The 20,588-nt window shown below is 36.4% G+C and overlaps 1 protein-coding gene across 1 annotated transcript in view; it reads left to right on the top strand.

Moving 5' to 3' along the window:
• PKHD1L1 (PKHD1 like 1) overlaps window positions 1–20,588 on the top strand; it is a 153,672-nt gene that overhangs the window by 66,895 nt on the left and 66,189 nt on the right. Inside the window, 11 exon segments of the mRNA XM_088023100.1 lie at window positions 2,789–3,037; window positions 3,711–3,860; window positions 5,869–6,043; window positions 7,047–7,203; window positions 7,620–7,776; window positions 9,012–9,091; window positions 9,548–9,677; window positions 11,154–11,283; window positions 15,201–15,442; window positions 16,549–16,685; window positions 18,765–19,794. Coding sequence (XP_087879226.1) covers window positions 2,789–3,037; window positions 3,711–3,860; window positions 5,869–6,043; window positions 7,047–7,203; window positions 7,620–7,776; window positions 9,012–9,091; window positions 9,548–9,677; window positions 11,154–11,283; window positions 15,201–15,442; window positions 16,549–16,685; window positions 18,765–19,794 — 2,637 coding nt within the window.

Genomic DNA, 20,588 nt, shown 5'->3' with positions numbered 1-20,588 from the left:
GGCATCTGCCTTTGGCTCAGGTCATGATCCCAGGGTCCTGGGATTGAGCCCCGCATCAGGTTATCAGGCTCCCTGCTCAGCAGGAAGCCTGCTTCTCCCTCTCCTATTCTCCCTGCTTCTGTTCCCTCTCTCACTGTCTCTCTCTCTTTGTCAAATAAATAAATAAAATCTTAAAAAAAACCCAACAAATTCCAACTTCTATTTTGAAACAAAATCCCCATTAACTTGACCTAAATCTCAAAATGAGGAAGAAATAGATGGATATCTATGAATTAAAACTGATAATTTATGTCATTAATGTTGATATGGCATAGGAAACAACTGTAAAATTCAGAAGTAGGTTACTAAACATTGAGAGTTTTTCTGTATATCTTATTTCCATGAAACTACAATTGGATACTAACTTATTAACAGAGTTCTTTTTAAGGAGGTAATTGACCCATTCGGATAGAAATAAAATATTATGAAATAAGATTTACTTAATGATTTAACAGAACTCATTTTTCCAAGCTAAGAATAGATTAAGATGTCTTCTTAATTTTTTGTCATTATTCTATGCTGTTTTGAACATCTTTAAGCTCTTAGAATGCTTATCATCTACATAATGAATTCTAGAGAGACCACTATAGTGTAATGATGAAACATGACCTTGATGCCTAGGTTCAAATCTCGGTTCTTCTACTTCACAGTGATGCAACTTTGGACAAAGCTTTTTAAATATTAGTTTCCTTATACATGCAAGTACCTAAGGTTAAAGAAATTCATTTGTATAATGTAACTTCGAATGGCAACTTTAATAAAGAACTAATTAAATGTTAGCCTTTTAAAAATAGTCTTTTTTTAGTTTATATTACCAGAAAATGTGGTCAGGTTTGGGTAAGATGTATTCTCTCCCTTTGAGAAGTTTGCTATTGAAATTTTCTTTGGTACATCAAGTTTTCTCATTTAGAAAATTTTAAAAGAGGCAAACATGAGGGTGCCTGGGTGGCTCAGTTGGTTAAGCAACTGCCTTCGGCTCAGGTCATGATCCTGGAGTCCCGGGATCGAGTCCCGCATCGGGCTCCCTGCTCAGCAGGGAGTCTGCTTCTCCCTCTGACCCTGTTCCCTCTCATGCTCTCTCTCATGCTCTCTCTCTCTCAAATAAATAAATAAAATCTTAAAAAAAGAGGCAAACATGAATAATAGTAATGCCATAGTTTCCCCCATATATTTGTAATCATTGCAAATGATGAACTGGATATTGGCATATGTTTTTATTTCCATGAACCATTTCTGTCCCATCTCTTTCTTTGAATGTGTCTTTCAAACAATGTATTTGAAGATAGAAGACTTGCAGACAAGTGAGAACTGAGCTGTTTTATTTACTAAGGAAACAAAGTAATAGATCACACTTAGTTAGAACAACGCTTCCATTTGAAAGGTGAAAATGCTAGACAAAATTAAAAATTTAAGGCCTAAAAAACATTTTTTTGGCTCATATCTTAAAACTATTCCTAACATGAAAGTCTCATAAATATCTGTGGTCTTTAAAATGACAATTTAAATATCAGTGATCTTTACTATGGTCAGTTATATGGTTCTTTTTACTATTGCTACTTGAATTAAAATCAGCCTACTACTTGGTGACTCTGTATGTATAACAAGTTACATTGATTTGTACCTATTCACTTATTATTTAGGTATGTAGGTATTCATTTGGATGACCTATGACAAATTCTTTGTGTTTAATGCCCTCAATACATTTTTGTCAAAAGGAGGAAGGAAGGGAACAGAAGAATTGAAGTACTTTGTTCTATGTACATTTATTCAAGGCATCAATATCAACATTCATTTATAATTCTTTTTTTTAATGTTATGTTATGTTAGTCAGCATACAGTACATCATTAGTTTTCAATGTAGTGTTCCATGATTCACTGTTTGCGTATAACACCCAATGCTCCATGCAATACATGCCCTCCTCAATACCTACCACCGGGCTAACCCACCCCACCAACCTCCTCCCCTCTAGAACCCTCTGTTTCTCAGAGTCCGTAGTCTCTCATGGTTCGTCTCTCCCTCTGATCCCCCCCCTTCCTTTTTCCCTTCCTTCTCCTAGTGTCCTCCATGGTAGTCCTTATGTTCCACAAATAAGTGAAACCATATGATGATTGACTTTCTCTACTTGACTTATTTCACTTAGCATAATCTCCTCCATTTATAATTCTTTAAATTAATTCCTTATTTCTGTGTATACTATCTTACAACTAATTATTTACCTATCATAATTTATCAAGCTTATATATTGAAAATATTTAAATTAAGAAAACTAATCCATCCTCAAAAGAGTTGCCAATAGCAGGGAAGTACCAAAAATAAAAAATAGTAAGCCCCATCCCTAAAATATACTCCAGCCCACAACTCCTGCTGAGACATTCATAGTTCCTGATTCGAAATCATCTCTCTTCCCTTGTTTCCTCTTCTCCACTAGCCTGAACTAACATTAACAATAGCAGTAGAATAAGAATGCAGTGGAATGGATAGAAGGGCTGGGAAAGAATGAATGTTGAGATAAGTTATTGTAAATATGCTGTAGATTGTAACATATGGTATAGCCTTTGTGTTTTGTTAATATTTATATATTTATAATATTTATAAAATTTATATTTTTATTTATATAAATATAATTTATATATAAGCTTTGAAATACTGGATATTATTTTGTTTATGGGAGTAATTAGGTGTATCTTTAAATGCATGTATAAGTACTGGAATTTAGATATATTTTTTGCTTTTTTTTTTTTTTTAAAGGTCCACCAGGAACCAAAATTCAAATCACTGGATCTAATTTTGGTATTGATATCTTGGACATTTTGGTGATGATAGACAACATTCCGTGTAACGTAACCATGGTCAATGATAGCATATTGCAGTGCATAATTGGAGATCATGTTGGTGGCACTTTTCCTGTTACGATGCATCATAAGACAAAAGGCTTTGCTTTGTCCGCAGTTGTATTTGAGTACCCACTTACTATTCAAAATATTCATCCAAGCCAAGGTAGTCATGAATGTGCAGGAACCTACAGATACTTTGTATTGTTTCAGTAAACACTTACCTTATTTAGAAAAAAAATATTCTTCAAACAATGCTAAAATTTGTAGTCCCTATAACACACTTAAAATATTTTTGTTTATGCATTGAATATGCATGCATGTGTATCAGCTAATCATCTCTAAATATTCATTTATGGCCTATATTTCTCTTAGTGTTATATAATTAACTTCAAGTTTAATCCTACTTAAAATGTCCAGATTATATGTGAAAATTTTTTATAAAATCATGTTTAGACATCACTGACCTGTAATTATTAATACATAAATATTTTTTTCTATTTGAAAATTATTTTAGTGGTTAAAAACCTTAAGAAAGTATAAGCAATGTACTCCTAATTAAAATAGTAATTTTACATTTATCTTTTGACTACTCTGAAATTCTTTTGACATCTCTCTTAAATAAAGTTTTAGTTCCTAGAAGTAGTTTAAATAAATGATGGGATGTAACACTTATTCAGTAAAGGTTTTGTTGCATTAATATAATACAGTATAATACAATATATAACTTCAGTTCTAAGAATTGTTTCATTTAGTGTAACTTCCATTTCAGGTTTTAAAATAAATAGAGGAGGTTTTCTTTTCATGAACTGTTTTTCCCTCTTGTATGTCTTCACTAGGAAGCTTTGGTGGTGGTCAGACCATGACTGTGACTGGCACTGGGTTTAATCCACAGACCTCAACTGTATTGGTGTGTGGCTCAGAATGTGCAGTTGACAGGCTTAAATCTGATCGCACAACACTATTATGTAAAATTCCACGTAACGATGGTGAGTAGTCAGGAAAAAGAATGGCAGTCTTTGAGCAGTTATTAATGTTAAAGAAATCAGAGTCTGAATTTCTTCTTCCAAGTTTTTGTGTTTTGAGGGGAAATTGAATCACCTTTATGACTACCTTGATTTTATTTTATTTTTTTAAGTTTTTATTTAAGTTTTCCCTTGAAAAAAGGAGCCATAGGTATTTTTCTATTACACTATATATCAAAAATTAAAGAGAGAAATTAAAAATTTTATTTATTAAAGCCTGAAGAGTTTTTTTTTAATGTTATGTTATGTTTTTAACAATTTCTTCAGAACTCTGTTTTCTGGGTTTATGTGTTTTTCAAGATTCATAACATTTGGCTAGGTTGAATTGTTTATAATAAATTGCAGTTTTTCAGTTTATTACATAAACGGAGCATGCCAAATGGAGAACACATTTTTAATTCCTATTGAACAATTAGTTTCCATTAAAGATAGGCTAGTATAATGATCATGAGTGTAAACCCTGCTAATGCATGGCCAAGATTCAGACCCAAGCTGTGTCTTTGGACAGGTTATTCAACCTCTCTGTGCCTCAGTGTTTCCTCATCTGGGAAGTGAGATAACTTTTGCCTACCTTATAGGATTATTGTGACATTTAATAAGTTAATGTATGTAAAGTGGATGGAATGCTATCTGAAATAGGATATGCGATTTGCTGTTATTACTATTACTCTTATTATTTAGTGGATAAAGAGCCCAGGCTCTCAGGAGCTCCTGAATTTCATTTTGCACTTGCTATGTCATCTCAGCTAAGTAACTAAACTCCTCTGTTTCAGTTTGTCCACCTATTAAATGGAGATATTATTTTTTTTATTTTTTATTGTTATGATAATCACCATACATTACATCATTAGTTTTTGATGTAGTGTTCCATGATTCATTGTTTGCATATAACACCCAGTGCTCCACGCAGAACATGCCCTCTTTAATACCCATCACCAGGCTAACCCATCCCCCCACCCCCTCCCCTCTAGAACCCTCAGTTTGTTTTCCAGAGTCCTAAATGGAGATATTATTAACCCTAATTCTTTGGTTATTGTGAAGTTTAACTACCTGACATTTTAAGTATACAACAAATTTTAATTACCTAATGAAATTTAAGAAGAACCAAAAGGAATGCTCTAGGTGAATAAAAGATATGGTTTATATGCATTTTTAAACAAAATTTGATGAAGCTTTTCTAAACATTTTTACTTCTTTTCTGACTTTTTAAAAAAAGATTCCATTTATTCATTGGAGGGAGAGAGATAGCATGGGCGGTGGGTGGGGGGCAGGAGGAGAGGGGGAGGGAGAAGCAGGCTCCCCAGTGAGCAGGGAACCCCTTGCGGGATCGATCCCAGGACCTCAAGATCTGAAGGCAGGTGCTTAATCAACTGAGCCACCCAGGCACCCCTCTTTTCTGGCTTCTTAAACAAAGAATATTGAAGAAAATATAACATTTTTGTGAATGAGCTTATTTATCATTTGGACATCAGTTTATATGCTGATTTTTTAAAGAAAGGCAGCAGTGCTGTCAAGATTTGTCAAGGTTTTTGAGATGTCTTAACACCAGCTCTGCTTCTTCTTTGGACACTTTTGTACTGGGTGTCTGTGTTTTTTCTGTCTCTTACCTTGCTTCCAGCTGTCACGCCTTGCCGCAATCCATGCGCGTGCCTTAGCATTTCTTCCTCCTTCCCTGCTCTGATGTGCAATGTTGGATCCTCTGGGGCTGGAACCCTACGCAGGGAAGTTTGCAGAAGTGTCTGCAGTAAGAGGCTCCTAGGAAGGTTCTAAGGGTTTTTTCCCTTTGATCACGTGCATGAACTTTGTGATGTTTTTGGCTATTGCTAGAGATCCTTATTACTTGACATACAGCCTGTGTATATTGGAAGTGATTTCAGGAAAAGGAAGATGTTATGGAAAATGTTTGGGGGTTTGGGGAATGAATAAGGGCCTGAACGGCAGAACTGTCCTCAGTTTGATCCTCTTCTTCTAGGAAGAGGACCTGAGCAAGCCTGTGAAGTGAGCGTGGTCAATGGGAAGGATTTGTCACAGTCCACGACTCCTTTTACATATACTATGTTCCTGACTCCACTCATCGCCGAAATATATCCCAAGAGAGGCAGTACAGCAGGGGGCACCAGACTTACGATCACGGGATCAGGCTTCAGGTGCTGTCTTCACACACACATACATCAGTGCATATATGCAGGCTCACGCCATTACTCCTGGCTTTCTCATGTGCAAGAACAGTGCTTAAATATAGTCATGTGATGTGTACTCATCTGCTCAAAAGTCATGCTTGAGGCACATCGTAGTACTAATAGCTAACATTTATCAAAGATTTACTCTGTGTCAGGCACCTTCTTACCCCATGGAAACTTCCTGCCTTACCCTCTTGGATATTTTTATCCCATTTTATGGTTAGGAGACTAAAATTAGAGAGGTTAAATAACTTGCCCCAAATCCTAGTCAGATCCCAAGAATAAATCACATTCTTGTTATGCTTCCCTCACCATCTCATCACCAACCATGATCTGCTTCATTGGGTCAATGAAACATGTCTTCATACATCACATCCATTTCATTGTAACTGGCCAGATTCCTTCTTCCTAAACATATTCATTATTTGGCTCAAATTTATGTACTGCACTGTCATCATTCTTCAAGTGGATAAGGCTGACTTCAAAACCCCAGATCATTTAAATCATAGGAGGCAATTTTAATTCCACAAGTACATAATTTCTCAAGACCTTGGACTTGCATTTTTACATGGATATTAAATTCTAAAAAAAAAAAATTCTAAAGTCTTTGAATGTGGTGAGAATATCACATAAACAAAAGGATCCCTGAAAGTCGCTTACAAAAGTAGCTGTTTAGAGAGTAACAAAAAATCTCTCAATAAATTGAACCTAGGCTGTTTTCCTTCAACACTGGAATGCCTGCTAATTTGTACAGTTTTATTTCCTGGCTTCTTAATCTTTGTTTATTTTTTCTCAACAAATATTTTGAAGTCTTAGTGCTGACTGAAAAAATATCAGTCTGCCTTTGATGGATCATAGAATAAGGTTATTATTTTTGCAATAAGGCATATCAGTAATAGTGTTTGACAACGTGACGTAGAAATCTGAGAAAAAAAATCAGTGTTTTGTTTTCCCCCTTTTTTCTTCACAGTGAAAATATGCAAGATGTTCTCATCACCATAGCCGAAGCCAAATGTGATGTTGAGTATTCTAACAAGACATATATCATCTGTATGACAAATGCCCACACCTCTTCAGGGTGGGCTCCAGTGTGTGTCAACATCAGAAGCATTGGCATGGCCAGACTGGTAAAAGTGCTGTTGGGTATAATAATAATAGCAATAGAAAATGGGGGGGGAGGAAAAATAGAAAAGCATTATGGGAGATGAAGTAATTGGTAATGGACTTTTTACTTTGTTAATGTCTCCAAAAAATAACTGAGATGTAACTATACTAAATTTAAAGTCACATGTTTTTGTTGCTTATTAGTAACATTTTAAGATTTCAGGTTTTGAATTATTCTGGATTGTTGTGTAATTGGTAATTGATTTTTCACTTTATTATTATTGTGAAATAAACCAACAGGCAGCTATAACGTTTAAAGTAGATTATACTTTATCACTAATGAAAATGTTTACTTGTTTAGATTTCTTCATTTTGAGAAATTGAATGAAGAATTCTGATAAAAACTCTCAATTTAAAAGTCTCTCATGTTTTGTTGCAGGATGATTCTGACTTCCTGTATGTTGATGTTTGGTCCTCCGACTTCTCATGGGGAGGAAAATCTCCCCCAGAGGAAGGATCTTTAGTTGTTATTACAAAAGGACAGACAATTTTGCTGGATCAAAATACACCTATTCTGAAAATGTTGCTTATTCAGGGTAAATTTCTGAAAGTCTGCTTGTTATGTTCTGTCTATGGTATATTTTTGTGAAGTAAATTTAACTAAATGTTCATGATTATGAACATCCATAGTGGCATGAGGTTTTGAATGCAATGTATAGTACTGTGTTCTTTAAATTGAGCATTAGAATCTGTTTGTGGTATACAATTATTCAGCGTGTTGTAAGCAGAATCTTTTAAGGAAATAGAAAAGAAAATATCAGAGTGTCTTGGATTTTCATGGGTAAGCATCTTTTAAAGTTAAATGTTTTATGAAACTTTTGTTTTAATAATAATGTGTATATGTGTATGCACACATGTCTATGCACTTGCGGTGGATCATAACAGTGAAAAGTATTTCCCATTTAGAAAAAGACTGGTATAGTGGGTCCCAGGGGTTATAAAATCATAGAGATTTGCTAAATTCTATACTAAATGACCCTCTGACTCCCATTGGATGCCAATTGTGATTCTCACCTTTGCCTTTGAACATACTTTCATTGTATTTGGGATCCTCTCTGCTTCTTGATATTCTGTTATTACTGTAGAAGACTAATAAGCAGAACTCTTATAATTGCATGTAAAAGCAATAATGATTGGCAAGAGTAAAATGCTTTGGGCTTTCATGTATGAACTTTGCCATAATGGTTTTAGCTGCTCAAAGACCTTTATATTTTGTTTTTGTCTTAACTTCTGGGATAACAGTAGTGTTTCAGTTGTTTGAAGTTATTATCTGTTGGACTTTTGGACAAGTAAAGTTTTACTGTTCACAAATTTATATCAGTCTTATAAGAATATATCTTAGCACATTCTTTAAAAATGCCAATCAAGCTCTAGGTGTTGCTAGTGCAGATTTAGTGGATGAAAGTTCAGAGGTAATGTCAGCATTATAACAATTTGTATAAAAGTGCTTTTCTTTCATTTTAATTGTTTTTGTTCTTAATTTGTATATGGAGGCCCTGTGTTTACAGAACTTTAATTCTATGTAAGCTGTACTCTTTAAAAGCATTGAAAATAACAATGATCAAGGGAAAAGAATGTGCCTAGGCATTTAATTTTCTATTAACTCCTGGGTCCTGTCTGAAGTTTTTATACTTTATGTTGCCAATGAGCTGAAGTTAAGTGACATACAAAATGATTATCAGATAAGAATAAGAATTTAAATTTGCATGTGTAATTTAACAAATAGCATTTCCCTTGTGTTGTATTTCAAAATTGTATGGTTGGTTCATAGGTGGGACTCTAATATTTGATGAAGCTGACATTGAACTGCAGGCAGAAAATATTCTAATTACGGATGGAGGCATTCTTCAGGTATACAAGAGAACCTAATACATAATCATCGCTAATGTCTCTCCATTTCTTTGTAAAATATCATGTGTAAAATGGTTAGTTAATTATAACAGACTCTCATAAGTTCATCTTTATGTAGGTCTCTGTTATCAGTCTAAAATCCTTTTTTCTGGGGAAAATTTCCCAGAGTATTCTTGTGCTTTTAATGGAAAGATGATAGTGTATTATCATAGAGCAGAATTTTAAATAGCACAGAAAAAAAAATTGCTCAGAGATATGGCTAAAGTCAATCAGTATTGTTTCCAAAGATCTGACAGAGTGTACTTGGCTGCCTAGAAAATTTAAGGTTTATCTTTCATAAGAAAGATACTGATAACTGAACAATGGGTTTCTCAAAAGAAAGGATGACTTTTGAGTGTTTAGAATTGTGGATATTGAGTTTTAACTTTTGAATGATGCTTGTGAAATGCCTTGCAGATTGGGACAGAGGCATCCCCATTTCAACACAGGGCAGTCATTACTTTGCATGGACACCTGCGATCTCCGGAGCTCCCAGTATATGGCACCAAAACTCTGGCCGTGCGAGAGGGAATCCTGGATCTGCATGGTAGGGCAGCCAGAAGGGCTCAGGGAACTGGTCCAGGAGACACTAGCCAGAAAACCAGAGATAATTCTCCTGATTATCCTCTCTAAATGAAACCTTGCCAGGCCCCTCCTGTCTTTATGTATGCCCTCGTTATCTCTGGCCTCCATTTATCCCAGGCGGGTCAGCCCCTCAGAGTACCAAGACTCACAACCGAGGGCGCCTGGGTGGCTCAGTTGGTTAAGCGACTGCCTTCGGCTCAGGTCATGATCCTGGAGTCCCGGGATCGAGTCCCGCATCGGGCTCCCTGCTCGGCAGGGAGTCTGCTTCTCCCTCTGACCCTCTCCCCTCTCATGCTCTCTCTCTCTCTCGCATTCTCTCTCTCAAATAAATAAATAAAATCTTTAAAAAAAAGACTCACAACCGAGGTCACTCCTGGCGAAGCCCTTCTGGGTCTTCTCTACATCCTTCTGCTTATTCCTTTCCATGTGTTCCCATAACACCTTTTGCCTATTTTAGCACTTTGTACATAGTGATCGTTTACAGCATTCGTTTATCTATATAAAAGGGCATTAAGTCTGGAAACAGAAGACTGTAATTTCTTATATTTGTATTTTAAAATAGGCTCTTTCTAAAGTATAACTATAAGTTTATAGTTGTACTTTTATATAACTATATTCTGGAAATGTATCAGCAAATAAAAACGACTGTTTGAGGTATCAGGATTACTTATTTAAAGGAAGCATGGTGTGAATCCTTTTTATATCGAAGTCTTCTGTATTGCAATAATCTGTTTCTTTTATAAATTTAGAATGTATAAACATCCCTATTATGATGATAACTGTTGCCCTGCATTATGCTAAATAAATATCCTAATATAATTTTCAGAAATTTACACATTTCATTTGTCTCCAGATTACCAATTTAAGTGATTTCTATCAACAGTGGCAAAGATAATAGGCCTCTGCCCTTTGTAGCAACAGTATCACCACCACATTTATATTGTGATCCTATAAAGAAGATTGTTTTGGGCCCCTGGGTGGCTCAGTCGTTAAACGTCTGCCTCCGGCTGAGGTCATGATCCCAGGGTCCTGAGATTGAGTCCCACATCAGGTTCTCTGCTCCACGGGAAGCCTGCTTCTCCCTCTCCTACCCCCGCTGCTTGTGTTCTTGCTCTCACTATCTCTGCCTCTGTCAGATAAATAAATAAGATCTTAAAAAAAAAAAAAGAAGAAGATTGTTTTAAGCGGAGTATATCATTGTAGGCAGATGATTTTTAGTTTTGTAGACCCACACATGTTATCATAAACCTAACTGTTACTTTTATAAAGCAAACATTCTGAATATTCCTTTTTCTTTTTTGAGGAAGGTATAAAATGCTAAGGTAAAATGAGCCTTCCCAATATTTATTCAATCCAGGCAAATATTAAAAATGCATAAAGCTCTCACTATGCAAGAAAATGCATCTTTAGAAATACTCAGTGTGTATGTTGGCTCCAGGTCTGCCTGTTTCTGTGATCTGGACTCGTCTGGCTCATACTGCAAAGGCAGGAGAAAGAACTTTGATTTTACAAGAAGCGGTAACTTGGAAACCAGGAGATAAGATTGTAATTGCAAGCACAGGTCACAGGTATGATGTCTTCTGGGCATGATCATTTTAATTTAGGACAGAGATTTTTTAAGCTATGTGAAAGAGGGATGATTCAGAAGATCCACAACTATTTGATTTAAATTTGAAAGTTCTAATAAAGAAATATGAACAGCCAAGTACCTACTTGCCAAATGTTAATGTTGGGTTGAACACCAGTGTGTTGTTTTCATTGATTAATTTACAATAAGGAAAAGTATAAATTTGAACCTATAAAATGTATACTAAGAAATGTTTTTCATGGTCAGATTCTCAGGTAAGATTTAGCTTGAAAAAAGCATTTTGCTATTAACAGTCATTTAGAAACCTCTTAGAGCTTCAGCTAAATACATTAATGAATGCAGAAATGTAAATGAACTGCTTTATTTGGGGTTGCCAAAGAACATGGTTGAAAGCAGCTAGTGAACTCTTTCATATCTTACAGTCTTGACAGTGGTTCCCATGGAGTAAGACTGTTAGTAATGATTGAATCAAAGAGAAGAAATTATTATAGAATGAGTGATGATTAACATGACCTTTTACATGTCTGGCATTTTACAATTGAAACAGCTTATGACCTTTAATTTCTGTTTAATTATATGTATTAATAGGCAAGAAATAAAAGGAACAAGAGTAATATAGCTACACCAAGAATATTGGTGGAGAAAGAGAGCAAGAGGAGTTTTATTTTTGCTTTATTTTTCAAATTATGGGTAATAGCAAAATTGGATATGGTTATGCTTATCAGGTAACAAATAGTAATTTATGGTAAGAAACAGCTAAATTATGTTAAGGTTGTGACTCAATTTAGAATTAAAATTCAAGATGGCATTTTGAGTTTGCCATTTTCCAAGTTAAAAATAGACTTGCAGATGTTAGGAAAAGTTAAATATATACTCAGCTTTATAAGTGCCCTTTTTATTTCTGGCTTTGGAAGAAATTTTAATTACATAGTGGCAGAATAAAAAGCAACAAAATGACAGGGCTTACTAATAGAATAGAAAGTTCTCATTTATAGCTTTTCTATATGAAATAAGAGGGTAAGTTTAGAATTTAGCTGAGGGATATTTAGTTTTAAGAAACAAAAATTAAGAAATTTCCCACCAAATTTAACTTACTGTTCACTGTTTCATTTGTAAGTTGTATTTGAGAATTTGTAAAGCAAGTGGTCGAGACTACTACTTCTAAAATTAGTCAGCCTGGGTCCACCTCCCAGCAATACCACTTACGAGCCCTGCAGCCATATTGTTTCATCTCTTTGTGCTTCATTAAAACTGGAATGCTCTTTGTATCTATTTCAGAATTATTGTAAGAATTAAATGAGTTAGTATGCATAAGCACTTAGAGTGGAACTGGCTCAAAGTAAGTGCTATGTAAATGTTAGGTTAAAAAAATAAATGTTAGATACTATTATAAAGGAACAAAAAGTGTTTTTAGGTGCACATAACATAAAAGATGCTTTGCAGAACTTTCTTCTCTAAAGAAATCTCTGTATAATCTGAATCCAAGAGAATTTAGGGGAGGCCAGCCTAAACCCCTTTTCTATACCACCGATAGGATCTTATACTATTGATATATCCTTAGCTCGAGCACCCTTCATCCTCAACTCCCCCTGGCTTCCTTTCCCCACAGTTCCTTCCCTGAGTCTTTTGGATTTGTAGGATTCTCCATCCACACTATCATGAAAAATAACTTTATTCTCCTATCCTTTCTAGCCACTTTCATTTTATCTTTTTATTTTTTAAATTTTTAAAAAAGATTTATTTATTTTTTTTTTTTTTTACAGAGAGAGGGGGGTGGCAGTGGGAAGGGTAGAGGGAGGAGAGAGAGTCACAAGCAGTCTCTGTGCTGAGTGCAGAGCCCAACTCGGGGCTTGATCTCACAACCCTGAGATCATGACCTGAGCCAAAACCAAGAGTCAGACGCATAACCGACTGTGCCACCCAGGCGCCCCCAATTTGTCTTTAAAAAAATTATTGGGGCGCCTGGGTGGCTCAGTTGGTTAAGCGACTGCCTTCGGCTCAGGTCATGATCCTGGAGTCCCGGGATCGAGTCCCACATCAGGCTCCCTGCTCGGCAGGGAGTCTGCTTCTCCCTCTGACCCTCTTCCCTCTCGTGCTTTCTATCTCTCATTCTCTCTCTCTCTCAAATAAATACATAAAATCTTTAAAAAAATAAAATAAAAAATAAAAAAATAAAAAAATTATTGAATTGCCTAAATATTATGCCCATTTTTTTTAAAGATTTTATTTATTTGACAGAGAGAGACACAGGGAGAGAGGGAACACAAGCAGGGGGAGTGGGAGAGGGAGAAGCAGGCTTCCCGCTGAGCAGGGAGCCCGATGCAGGGCTTGATTCCAGGACGCCGGGATCGCGACCTGAGCTGAAGGCAGACACTCAACGACTGAGCCACCCAGGCACCCCTATGCCCATTTTTGCATTGCATTTTTGTTACCCATTTTTTCCCTTAAGCCCCTATAGTCTAATTTCTGTCTTCACAAAAACTTTCCCAGTGACTTTCTGACTAACCAGCATCCTTCATTTGACCTGCACATCACTAGGTTCTTTGGATTCTTGTCCTTGCAATGTCTCTTCCATTGTCTTTCCCTGCTCTCAGTTTAATTTAGACTCTGTCCCTCACACCTGGAATATGACATCACCTTCCTACTTGGGCTCCATTCCTCTAGTTTTCTCCCCCTCACAAATTCATTCTACATTAATTTGTCGAATCCGTCAGTGTTAGCAAGTGGTGCCAGGTACTGTACGAAGTGCTCAGTGTACAAAATGACTGAATCTCTACATACGTTACCCAGAGGGGCAGCCAGATAACGGAAAGGACAGGGCAGCAGATAGGCCGGCAGCAGCAGACATGAGGGGACCGCAGTGTGGTTACAGTGAGCACCTTCAGGGCATTAGGAAGAATGTACTGGGAATCCAGAAGAAGGTCTGGGAAAGTCGGGAGAGGTGACTTTTTACCTGGTTCCCTTGTGACATTGTCATTTGAACTGGTATTTAAAAGAGGAAAAAGATTTGTTAAGGGAGAGAAGAGTCAAAAGGGAATGTCAGGAAGACACAGAAATAACTACCCTAAGCTTACTTCTGTTGACTGCACCACCCATACCTTAGCAGATAATATACCACCGGGCACTGACACACGTCTCCTGAAAGTCACAGGCACTTTCTACTTGGCATCCTTAGCTCTGTGCCTAGAAAACAGGCGGGACATTCAGTAAATGTTTGCTGAACAACCAAATACATGAATGAGTGTTATAGAATTGATAAGTCCTTTGGCTGTGGCTAGACTTGGAGGTGTACTGAAGAAGTGGTAGAGATGAGACCTCTGAAACTTCACCTCAGTCATTTCTTTTTCCCTACTCAGGAACCTCCAGAGGTTTCCCTCTGTAAGGGCTTCTCAACTTCAGTGCTGCTGACACTTTGGACCTGACAAGTCCTTATTATGTGGGGTTGCCCTTTGTATTAGAGGATGTTTCTAAAATCCTTGGCCACTCCCCACAAGATGCCAGTAGCACCCCCTGATTTGTGACAACCAAAAATGTGTCCAGGCATCGCCAGATGTCTCATGGGGAATATAATCACTCAGTTGAGAACCATTGGGTGTGATCTTTGAAGTTATAAATGAATAGTTCTTTTGAATACTTTATAGGAATTAGTACAGTTCTCTGAATAACTGTAGCACTTGGAAAATATTTATATAATTGAAATGCTTTTATAAAATTTATTCAGTTACTCTAAGAAAGACTTAGAAACCATCTTCAAATTCCTCTTCAGAATATTATATGACATTTAAAAATTTCCTATTTTACAGATGAAGTGTTCAAAGACTGTAAGACAAATGCACTAAGACAAGATTATGTCGATTTAGATTAATTTTGGAAGTTTTTTTGTTAAAATTTTTACAGACACAGTCAACAAGAGAATGAAAAAAGGACCATCGCATCTGTATCTGCTGATGGCATGAAGATAATGCTAACTGAGCCACTGAGTTATACACACTTAGGAATCACTGTCAGTCTCCCCGATGGAACTCTGTTTGATGCGAGAGCCGAAGTCGGAATTCTTACAAGAAATATTTTAATAAGAGGATCTGATAATGTGGAGTGGAATATCAAAATTCCAGCATGTCCGGATGGATTTGACACTGGTAATTTTAGCAGCCAGAGCGAGTCAACTTAATTGTTTCCAGGCATTGCAAAAAAATGGTCCCTGGGAACAAAATCACCCCCAGTTGCAAACTGCCAGGCGAGGTTATGCTGTAGTAATAAATAAGCCCCCAATGGCAGTGATTCAATTGAGAAAGATGTATTTCTCATTCATGCTGCATGTGTCCGAAATGCTCTTTCTAAAGATTCCAGGATCTGGGCTGCAGGAGGCTCTACTTCAACAGAGGCCTCTGTGATCTCTGGGACAGAAGAAGTCATGTGATGGCGGGGAGTCAAGCAACAGCACTCACTTTGGTCCGGAAGTGACATGTGTCTCTTCCACTCAGGTGTCATTAGACAGAACTGATAACATAGCTTAACTTACCATAGTACTTATATGTGTGCCTGTGTGTGTAACAGATAGATAGATGGAAGATAGATAGATAGATAGATAGATAGATAGATAGATAGATAGATAGATAGATGATAGATAGATAGATAGATACTTTTATGTAATAACTAATACCAATACAGTCCGATATGTAGTTAAATACTAACAAACAGAGCTTAAGTATAGCCTTTCCTTCAATGGGATAATTGAGACAAGGCTCCCTGGATCCAGTGTCAGATAACCTACATTCTGATTCCAGTTCATGAAACTTAATTTCATCCTGTTTAAAATAAGAATATGTCCTGTTCTGTCCACATATTGTAGTTATAGGAATTAAGTGACAAAGTGCGTATTCTAGTGCTACACAAATATAAGATTGCATTATGTTACTTCCCAAATCTTAGGGCAAAGCTTCAGAGATAATAAGCCAAAAGTACCTTTATCAGTATTCATTCAACCATTCAAATATTTATTTAGTGTCTTTGAAAAATTCTGTAATAGGTACTTTAAGAAACACAAAGGTGAACAAGACAAGGCACTCACCTCGCTTGCTATTTAGAGGAGGAAATGATATGAATGCAAATAATTATGTCACAGGATGAGATTAAAATTATCTATGAATAAAAAGATATAATTAGGTATGGGAGGAAATCTTAATATAACTAGAGGATTTTACCATGGTTTTTCTTTATGTTGTCTTAAAAAATATTTTTAAAGGTGAATTTGCTACACAGACATGCTTCCAAGGAAAGTTTGGAGAAGAAATAGGAAGTGACCAGTTTGGAGGCTGCATTATGTTTCATGCTCCCATACCTGGTGCTAACATGGTAACTGGAAGAATAGAATATGTAGAGGTAAGAAGCATTATTGTTAAATCACAATGGTTTGCTGAAGGTTATCCATACAACAAATAAGCACTGAATTCCTGCTTTTTGCCAGATGCTGCTTATAATCTGGTAGAGGAGACAGATAAGTAAACACACAGTTTTGACATACCCAATTATTCACCCATTTAATCATGCCAAAATTTTATTCTCTATTTTTCTCGCATCCCACATCAAATTCATCATCAAGTTCTATCCATACTGCCTACAAAATACAGTGAACCGCATCCACTCTCTCTCCACCACTGCTACCTGATCCCTCAACCACGCCACTGTCCCCTCTAACCTAGAGTACTATGATTTTCTTCTAACTCAACACCCTGTGTCCACCCTTTCTCCAATAGAATCTCCACACCACAGCCAAATACAAATTTTTAAGTATAAATTAGATCTTGTTGCAGTGTTTAATGGCTTCATGTTACACCTAAAACAAAAAGCCCAAGTCCTTCCCATAGGACCCACAGGATCTGTCCTCCAGCTGGCCTCTGACTTTACCTCCTGTGATTCTCTCCCTGGCTCATGCCAAGCTAGCTACATGGGCCTCCTTGTATCCATTGACCATGTCAGGCATAGTTTTGTCTCGGGTTCTTTGTGCTTGCTCTTCATTATTCTCGGAATGCTCCTCTACCAAATGCTTTAGTTCACATTCATTTCAGTCAGGTGTCCCCTCAAGTGTTCTCTCTTAAGAGAGGCCTTTCCTCACCATCTTTATTTGAAATAACTGCCCAAACATGTTTCCCTTTATTTACTCATAACTCCTGACATATAGCTATTTTCAATCTCTCCCTCCAGCACATAAATTCAGTTAGTTCAGAGATTTTGTCTTTCTGTTTTTCTGGTGATTCTCATGTGGCTGGAACAGTGCTTGGCATATAACAGATTCCCAACTGGTTGTTAATTGAACCAAAATATAAATAAATGAACAAATAGGCAAGTTATCCTCAAGAGATTAGGAGCCCCTCTGTATCTTACTCATATTCAGTCTATATAATCAGAGTTTAGCCTAGTTTTTGTCAAGTATTCAGTAAATGGGAGGAAGGAAGGAAGAAAGGAAAATGGGGAGGGGAGAGGGAGTGTGTGTGAGAGAGAGGGATAGTAAAACCTATAAATCTATTACATTGGGAACACCTAGACTACAAACAATGTATTGAGGGTGATAGAGTCCACATCTGTGTTTTATGAAACTTCCCTACTCCTAGAATATGTTACACATATGTGACATCTAAGATATAGACTGAGTGACGTTGCCAGGGTCAATCTGTGTATTAATTATTAATAGTAGTTAATTTTTAATTTTTAGTTGAAGAATGAAAATAAATAGGTGCCCTAACATCTTACTTCCTAACCTTCTGGGATCATATGACACACACAGATACACACACACACATACACACACACACTTGTACACATACACACTGGCATCCTCTGTATTAAATTACTAGATCGTAGACCTATTGAAAGAAAGCACAGCACAGTAGTTAATAACAGCACCAAATGTAGAATCAGACCACCTTGGATTTAAATGGAGTTTTATAACCATGAACAAGATACTTAGCCTTCGTGAACTTCAATTTCTTCATCTGTAAAATGAAGTTGATGGTCACTGGCTACTTCGTAGGACTGTGGTAAAGATTGTGATCATGTATATACAACACAGCACAATATCTGGCACATGGCAAAGATTCAAGCAATGTTTCTTATTATTATATAAGAATCAAAGTGAAGGACAAAAACAAGTCTTTGAGAGGTTTTATTTTGCTAAACATGGAAGTTTACTGATAGACTGAAGTGAAAAGCAGAAGATTCAAAGATGGCTTTTGTTCATTCATTCATTTGGTAACAAGTATGGGCTGTTATATATTGAATAAAACAATGTAGGTTGAAGGTCACTTAACATTTTTGAATGATAAATGTGAATAATATGGAAGATATAAATATTAATAATTATTATTATAAAATTAGAGATTATTTTGAAACAAGAAGGTAGAAACCAGACAAATTATGAGTGTATGTGTATCACTAAATAGCTATCATTTCTGGGCTTGACAGATATTCCATGCTGGCCAGGCTTTCCGGTTGGGGCGTTATCCAATACATTGGCACCTGCTTGGAGATTTACAGTTTAAATCTTATGTAAGAGGCTGTGCAATTCACCAGGCCTATAACAGAGCCGTTACCATCCATAACACACATCACCTGCTGGTGGAGTGGAATATTATATATGATATCAAGGGAGGAGCATTTTTTATAGAAGATGGTATTGAACATGGCAATATCTTGCAGTATAACTTGGCAGTATTTGTGCAGCAAAGTACTAGTCTTCTGAATGATGATGTGACCCCGGCTGCGTTTTGGGTAACGAACCCAAACAACACCATACGACACAATGTAGCTGCTGGTGGCACTCACTTTGGCTTTTGGTACCGAATGAACAACCACCCTGATGGGCCATCCTATGACCGAAACATTTGCCAAAAAAGGGTTCCTCTTGGAGAATTCTTTAACAACACTGTTCATTCTCAAGGTTGGTTTGGAATGTGGATATTTGAAGAATATTTCCCCATGCAGACAGGATCTTGTACTTCTACAGTGCCAGAGCCTGCGATATTTAATTCGCTGACTACTTGGAATTGTGAAAAAGGAGCTGAATGGGTCAATGGAGGTGCCCTTCAGTTCCATAACTTTGTGATGGTAAATAATTTTGAGGCTGGAATTGAGACCAAGAGGATTCTGGCTCCTTATGTTGGAGGATGGGGTGAAACCAATGGAGCAGTGATTAAAAATGCCAAAATAGTTGGGCATCTTGATGAACTGGGAATGGGGTCTGCATTTTGCACAAGGAAAGGCCTGGTTCTCCCATTTAGTGAAGGCTTGACTGTATCATCTGTACACTTTATGAACTTTGACCGTCCCAACTGTGTAGCTTTGGGAGTGACATCCATCACTGGAGTTTGTAATGAGAGATGTGGAGGCTGGAGTGCAAAATTTGTTGACATCCAGTATTTTCACACACCAAACAAGGCTGGCTTTCGATGGGAACATGAAGTGGTACTGATTGATGTTGATGGTTCACTTACAGGTAAATGTTATGTTCTAATTTCTGATAATATACATTGGAAATATATTTGTGTTAACACAGAGAGTTGAATTGTCAAAGCAGACTCACATGAATCACAGATCTTACCCAACACCAAACTTTGGAAGTGATTTAAGGATATAGGTCAACAATAGGCTCAGATTAGACATTCTTTTCTGGAAGAGACCCAAATTGTCAAATGTAGCCTCCCCAAATATCCTTTATTCTTGCATTTGCACTTTGGTTTGGAATTAACAGCAAATTCTGAACAATATTTATGGAAACATTGACTACAAAAGGAAATCATTTCAGTTTTAGATCTTCTTCATTTTATATATATTCAGTTAATTATACAGATAAGAAACTGTTCACATGACTACCCAAATTCTCCAGCCAGTCATGCCCCATAAATATATATATTCCAGTTTTATTTACATAAGCAATGTAGGCAGAGTGGATATATCCTACTAAAATACTTGAAAGGAAAGGAATAAGTTACAGGCCTGCTGTTAACCCTTTTCTTTCCAATCTAAATTCTGAATTTGAAATTAATTAAAAGAATATGTTCACTGTAATATAAAATTCAACATAATTTATAGGTTAAAATTTTTTACCATTTCAAGTTTAGAGTATGCCACATTTTCTATAAATATTCCTAATTTCTAGAATTTAGTGTCTTTACACATTTTTAATAATAAAGACTTATCTAAGATAGCAAGGATGTATGTGTGTGATTCTACATAATACTTTAAGAGATAAATGACAAATAAATCTACAGATATTGGCAATTTACTTTT

Source organism: Eumetopias jubatus, unplaced genomic scaffold (genome assembly GCF_037043125.1).
Source record: "Eumetopias jubatus isolate StellerSeaLion01/CBP00866 unplaced genomic scaffold, mEumJub1_p1.0 scaffold_4, whole genome shotgun sequence".
In the NCBI taxonomy this organism is placed as follows: domain Eukaryota; kingdom Metazoa; phylum Chordata; class Mammalia; order Carnivora; family Otariidae; genus Eumetopias; species Eumetopias jubatus.
The sequence above is the reverse complement of the archived record's forward strand: the minus strand, read 5'-3'. Positions and strand labels throughout refer to the sequence as shown.